The sequence below is a fragment of the Copadichromis virginalis genome, linkage group LG16, assembly GCF_057382275.1.
Source record: "Copadichromis virginalis isolate Kocher_CV1m ecotype Utaka linkage group LG16, C_Virginalis_male_GT1.1, whole genome shotgun sequence".
Taxonomy (NCBI): domain Eukaryota; kingdom Metazoa; phylum Chordata; class Actinopteri; order Cichliformes; family Cichlidae; genus Copadichromis; species Copadichromis virginalis.
In genome coordinates, this window is record NC_140633.1 from 39,186,227 (window position 1) to 39,192,982 (window position 6,756).

The 6,756-nt window shown below is 41.0% G+C and overlaps 2 protein-coding genes across 5 annotated transcripts in view; both read right to left on the minus strand.

The window, feature by feature from the left end:
- The window catches only part of LOC146691359 (partitioning defective 3 homolog B-like), a 217,381-nt gene that overhangs the window by 153,449 nt on the left and 57,176 nt on the right, over positions 1-6,756 (minus strand). For all 4 annotated transcript variants that reach the window (XM_085434748.1, XM_085434747.1, XM_085434746.1 and 1 more), the window contains exon 4: positions 4,694-4,788. In XM_085434748.1, the coding sequence (XP_085290874.1) occupies positions 4,694-4,788 (95 nt within the window). The remainder of the gene's footprint in view (positions 1-4,693; positions 4,789-6,756) is intronic.
- LOC146691361 (uncharacterized) overlaps positions 5,975-6,756 on the minus strand; it is a 7,181-nt gene continuing 6,399 nt past the window's right edge. The window contains exon 7 of the mRNA XM_085434684.1: positions 5,975-6,104. Coding sequence (XP_085290810.1) covers positions 5,975-6,104 — 130 coding nt within the window. The remainder of the gene's footprint in view (positions 6,105-6,756) is intronic.

Here is a 6,756-nt window from a genome sequence, read left to right on the forward strand (position 1 = left end):
CATGTCTACACAACAAGCACACAATAATGATTTTATTTATTATAATATTCTGTTAATGCGTGTCAATTATTAATGAACAGGTGTATTTAATTATCAATGATGGGATAAAGCATTAGAAAATATATTAAACTTTTTTATAATGAAGAATTTTAACACTTCAGTTCAATTCAGTTTTATTTACACAGCATCAAATCACAACAACAGCCGCCTCGAGGTGCTTTCTATTGTAAGGTAGACCCTGCAATAATACATACAGAGAAAAACCCAACAATCATGTGACCCCCTATGAGCGAGCACTTTGGTGACAGTGGGAAGGAAAAACTCCCTTTTAACAGGAAGAAACCTCCGGCAGAACCAGGCTCAGGGAGGGGCGGGGCCATCTGCTGTGATTGGTTGGGGTGAGAGAAGGAAGACAGGATAAAGACATGCTGTTCAGTGGTTCAAAAATTTGTAATGACATTAAGGCTAACAAATGAGAGCATTAAATAACTTGTTTTACTTGATTAATTTAATTATCTGGATACATGTGTATAGAAAAGAAATATATCTTTAACTTGTGCTTTTGCAGAGCGGCCCACAACATTTGAGCAGTGGAGTTGTGTGGTACTTGTTGTAATTTGTTATGTGAAACGACAAAGACTGTCGCGTATAAAGAAGTATGCGTGTCCACTTTACAAGGACAAAATTGGCCTCAGTCACACACTGAGGTTGCTGCCAGCCGCTGTGAAAACGATCACTAAGGCTACGTCCACACCTAAACGCGTATTTTTGAAAACAGTGATTTTTCTATGTGTTTTCGTTCACTGACAACGGAGATTTTTAAAAACTCCTGCCAGCGTGGAGATTTTTGAAAACTGCGTGTGGACGAGGAAAACAGAGATTTAGTCATGTGCGCCATGTTATTGTTTCCATGAGATGAATTTCTACAATGGCAGATGTAGACAAAATACTATTTGCTGTTAATCTTCTGCAGTTTGTTCTCTTTCCCTCCCAGGCTTCCAGACCTCTCATTGGCCAACATTTCTACACGGTTACAATTATATCGCCACCTGCTGCTTCGGCATGTCCTTGACAGTGTTTGACTTTGTTTTTTGCGTTGTGGACATGGTTCTTTTTTCTTTTTTTTTTAAACAAAAATGGAAAATCGGTACGTGGGTCAACCCAGAGACTACTACTGCGTGGAAAATGATCGAATCCGCCAAGGCAGCACCGCATAGACTACAAGATCTTCTGTTTGCTAATGTTCCCGCCAATACGCTCTACAACAACAACGAATTTGGACCTATTATTGCCAACTCTATACAGGTATGGAGGAAGATAGAACGGCGGCTGGGTGCTCCAGTTAAATTTTGTAAAAGCTCACCACTCTGGCATAATTTAAAGTTACTATGTGGCAGCCGACCATTTGTTCAACCCTCTTGGTTCTCACTCGGGATAAACCTTTTTGATGATCTATTCAACGCCCAAGGCCTTTGCTCATTTCAGGACTTAAGGACACGTTTTTCTCTTCCTGCATCTTCTTACTTTGTATATCTGCAGCTCAGATCAGCTTTAAAAGCATACGGTGTCCCCTGGGACTCTCCTCTTCCCTCTCATCCCATGTTGGACTGGATCCTGCCTAAATCTGGCAGACCCTCTGTTTCCAAAATCTACAACAAATTAGCTGAACATGGTATGAAGTCCCTGCCCATTGAATCTATTTGGGTCAGGGAACTGGGAGAACTACAGGTTAATATAGACTGGGATACAGTGTGGTCTAATCTGAGTTTGACTTCTAAGAACCTGGCGCATCAATTAATTCATTTCAAAACCATACACAGAACATACATTACGCCCTATAGGAGGTTCCAGATGAAACTACAGGCTACGTATTACTGTCACATCTGTAATGATTCATCACCTGGCACGTTTTTGCACATGTTTTGGGACTGTCCTGTGGTATCCGATTTTTGGGTCTTTGTGAACTCTGTGTTATCTGAGGTACTGGAAGTTTTTTATGTTCCCAATCCTGGTCTTTGTCTCCTTAACGATACCTCTGAAATCTCCTTAAAACAAATGCAATGCAAAATGTTGTTCGCTGGATTTACATCCGCAAAGAAGACTATTACAAAGCAATGGTTCTGTCCTGACATTTGTATGGAATCATTCTGGAGACGATGTCTTATCCGTGTTATTGGTTTTGAACATACCACAGCAAAATTAAATAAAGCTCGACCCACAACTGTTGACGCTTGGAAAATCTTCTCATCCAGAGTTATCTCCTGGAAGAGGCAATAATTGGTTTTAACTTTGTGTTTTTGTGTCTTTTCTTTGCTGTCCCTATGCCTTGTTTGCTAATGTTTGCTTTGCTACTGCAGTTTACAGTTGTGCTGTATATGTCTGTACCCCCCCCCCCCCCCCCAACCCCGTTTTAAATCAATAAAATGTTGATCACAAAAAAAAAATGGAAAATCTCAGTTTACAAAAATACCTGTGTACATGTGGTTGTAGCCAAAAGCTTCGTTTACACAGACCGGTGAGTGACTCCACTGGTAACCACTGCTCACCTGGAAAAATATGTATTCCTGAATTGTTTAGCTGAAGGCTGCTGGCAGTCGTCAGTGTTAAGATGGTGGCAAAGAGGTTTCTGCTGCTGCTGCACCAAAAGCCTCCTCGTGATTGCCTTGGTTGCCAACAGACTGCTGCAGTCCTGATCATGTGCTTGATAGACGCTGACGTGTCTGCAAAAGCGAAGCCTGTTTGACTGGTTGTTGGCTGCAACGCTAAGGCACAACTTAGAAAGTAAATGGGGAGTTGCAGACAAAGTACAGTAATTCTTTAGGTTTTAAAACGAGTAAGTAATGTGTAATATATGTTTTAAATAATCTACCCAATGCTCTTGGAATAAACAGTGTAACATGATAATGAAGGTTATAGATTAAAGATGGCAGAGCTCGATCAACGTTCAATTTGAATTCAAGCTAGTGAAATTAGCTGTTCTCCATTAGATGGATGTTGGGTTTATCGCGCTACATGTAAGCAGATGTATCAGGTCATCGCTGCACTTGTGCATCCTATATTTTTGGGTCTGAGTATTCAGATAGGACAAAGAAAGGAAACTGAAGAAATGCAGCATGGACAGACTGACTGTTTTTAAGAAGATCACGAGACTAAAAAGTGCAAACAGCTTCAGAGAAGAACCCAAACATGACAGACAACAAACGGTTAGTATTCCTACAGCAGCTCCTTTTGTGTTTACTTTGGGTTAACTGTGACTCCAAATTAGTCATTCTGACACAAACTGGGTCAAAATGTTAAAAATGTTTAAAAAAAAAAAAAAAGTGTGTAGAAGGTGGAAAATACCGGGAACATGAGAGGAAAGGATCAAAAAAAAAAAAAAAGAGTTTGCCCTATGACCTTTGAAGAGAGAGAGACAAAAAATGAAAAGAGAGGGAAGAAAAACTGTATTCATCCATCTTTGTTAACGGAGCCTGAAGTGACAAAGTGTGTCTGCAGAGAAAAGACATGATGACACTAAACGCTCCATTCAGCCCAAACCTTAATCACATGTGCCTCACACACACACACACACACACACACACAACACTGATTCACCCACAGGACACCTGAGCTTGCCGTTATAAACGTGTAACCGTGTGTTAAACATGACAAACACGAGCAGCGCACATCAAACAAAACACTTTAAATGACAGGATTGTGCGTGCAATGATGTTGCATTTACATTCACATCATTGTGTATATGCACAGTGTATATAATGCTTTCCTACATACATTAAAAGGCCAGACATTCATAATAATAACAGCAGACCAGGCCAGCTGTAAAGTATTCCCACTACTTTCATTTATGCTTCCAACTAGAAAAGAAATTATGAATTTTCCTTATCCTTTCCTTATCCCCAGCAGCATCAACATTAGACGTTTGCATGCTCGTATAAACGTTGAATGCTATACTCTTTATGAGCTTTATGAGCAGTGGGGTAAAATTAGCATTTGTCCCTGGACTGCTGCTACAACAAAAGCCACAAGGGCATAAATATCTCATCGTTTCTCCCTTTTACAACAGCATTAGAAGGAAGCTCACAGTGCCCATGATGAGACATTAGAGTAAATCAATAACTTACAAAAGCTATTCAAACACATTTTAAAAAGATAGTATAACTTTGGAAAAACCTAATGATACCAATCAGTTCGACTTTAATAAATATGCCGTGGTACGCGGTGTCATACAGGAGTTAGCCGGTGCCTATTTAACACAATATATCACAGTTCTTTTCGAGCTGTTGAGGAATTAGGAAGAAGAAGACCGTAAATATCCAGCTAACAACAGTAAATGTATACTCAGCCATTATGTGTATTTCCATAATAGAGGAACATCTGGACTAACCACACTTAACTTGAACTGCTGAAGCTTGAGGAAAACTTTGGAGAGCATTATTGCACCGACCAAGCACTGATCGTTTAGCCTCGTACACCACAGGTGTGGCTCAGGGCCATTCTGCTGATTCACAGGTAGACCAGCCAAGACCTACTCCTATGCATATATATATGAACATATACGTATTGTTTTAATACATACCAGAAAAATCCTTGAAATGTAAGTATTACAGTATTTTTATATTTTAGTTTTAGGTCTTTAAGTGTGTTTCTGTGTGCTGTTCTCTCTTTTTTTCCTCCAGTGGCCTTAGGGTCTTACCATCAAAGTGTTGTCTTCCTTGAAGGAGGGCTCAGACTCTGCTGGTTGGGGGCTGAGGGCAGAATCACTGCTGCTTCGCACCAGCAGGGGTGTGTCTATAATAAGCATACAGAGGACAGCATCCAGTCAGCCACAGACTTAATGCGCAGATACTTAAACATTAATTGTAAGCTGATGAGCGTACACTAACAGAGACATATACGTGTTATCTGCAACATGATGCAAAATCAAGACGAGTTTGAAAGTGAGAAGATCTGCCGCCCAAAGTCATGGTTATACATACACGAGTGCAGAAATGTGTGTTCGTTTATGCAGCTTCAGTGTGCACACTAATTAATTACTCAAAATGCTTGAAGATGTTCAGCAGCCCGTAAATCAACAACTTTTCCCTCATTTCTATCTTTGCATAAGCTGTGTTCAGAAAAAAGCACATAGCATGAATCTAACCACCAACTAACCACACAACAGTTGGTCTGAAGCCACATTGACTCTGCTCCTCTAGTAGCTTCTCTGTCTGTCAGTCCAAAATAACAGACAGCGCCTGGCTCCAGAGCCAGACAGGCGAGAGGTTTATCACAGAAAAATAGAAACGCACACGGAAACACACATAAATGTTACGTTCTGGTCACAGCTGGGACGTTTTCCTGAGATTTAATGTGTTAATTTTAAATGTACAGCTACAGCAGCTACACTGTAATATAAGAAACATTTTACAAGTCTGTGGTTTTAGATTGGGATTGTTTAGTGTGTAAAGTCCAACTTTGTAGATTTACAAATAGGTTTGTTTAAATAGCCATAAATTGACACTCACTGGACAACTTTAAAAGTTCACCCTGCTAGGAGCAGGTGGATGCTTCCTTCATGGTATGGATTCAACAAGGTGCTGGAAAACCCTCAGAGATTTTGGTCCATATTGATATGACAGCATCACGCAGCTGTGGCGGGAAACAGCCGTTACGCCGCATCCCTAAGGTGCTCTATTGGATTGAGATCTGGTGACTGGAGACCATTAGAGTACAGTGAACTCATGACAGAGCCCAGCTAGAGATGATTTGAGCTTTGTGGCATGGTGTGTTATCCTTCTGGAAGCAGCCATGACAGTAAGGTCCACTGTGATCATAAAGAGATGGACATGTGTGGAATTTAAATTACGCTTAATTAGCATTATGGGTCCTAAAGAGTGCCACAGACCCACACCGTTACACCACCACCCTGAACAGCTTGATGTCATTTACACCAAATTCTGACCTTACCATCAAAATATTAAGAAATGGAGTCTCATTAGACCCAGAACAGTTTCTGAAATCTTCTAGAATCTAGTTTTGGTGAGGCCGTGCGAATAGCAGCCTCAGTTCCTGCTCGTAGCTGGCAGGTGTGGCGCCCGGTGTGGTCTTCTGGTGCAGTAGCCCATCTGCTTAAAGGTTTAAGACAGGGGTGGGCAATTCCAGGCCTCGAGGGCTGGTGTCCTGCAGGTTTAAGATCTCACCTTGGGTCAACACCCCTGAATCACATGATTAGTTCGTTACCAGGCCTCTGGAGAACTTCAGGACATGTTGAGGAGCTAATTTATTCATTTAAATCAGCTGTGTTTGTTCAAGGACACATCTAAAACCTGCAGGGACACCGGCCCTCGAGACCTGGAGTTGCCCACCCCTGGTTTAAGATGTTGTACTTTTAGAAATGCTCTTCTGCATACCTTGGTTCTAAAAAGTGGTTAATTGAGCTACTGTTCTGTTCCTATCAGCTCAAACCGTGAAGACACTAAAGATGGCTGTGCAGAAAGACCCCAGCAGATCAGCAGTGCATGAAACACTGAGACCAACCTAACAGCTATGCTAGGTCAAAGCCACTTAAATCCCTTTTCTTCTCCCATTCTAAAGCTTGGTTTGCACAGAGGCTCATAAGGTAATTGCATTAACAAGTCATCGAACAGGTGAGTGAATATTTACTTAAGTGGGATGTACTCTGTGAAACACGAGCCATATTTAGCAAATTTGTGAATACTATCCAATTAAATATAAGAGCTGGCATTGGGTTTAACGACCCTCAACTTTGATGCAACA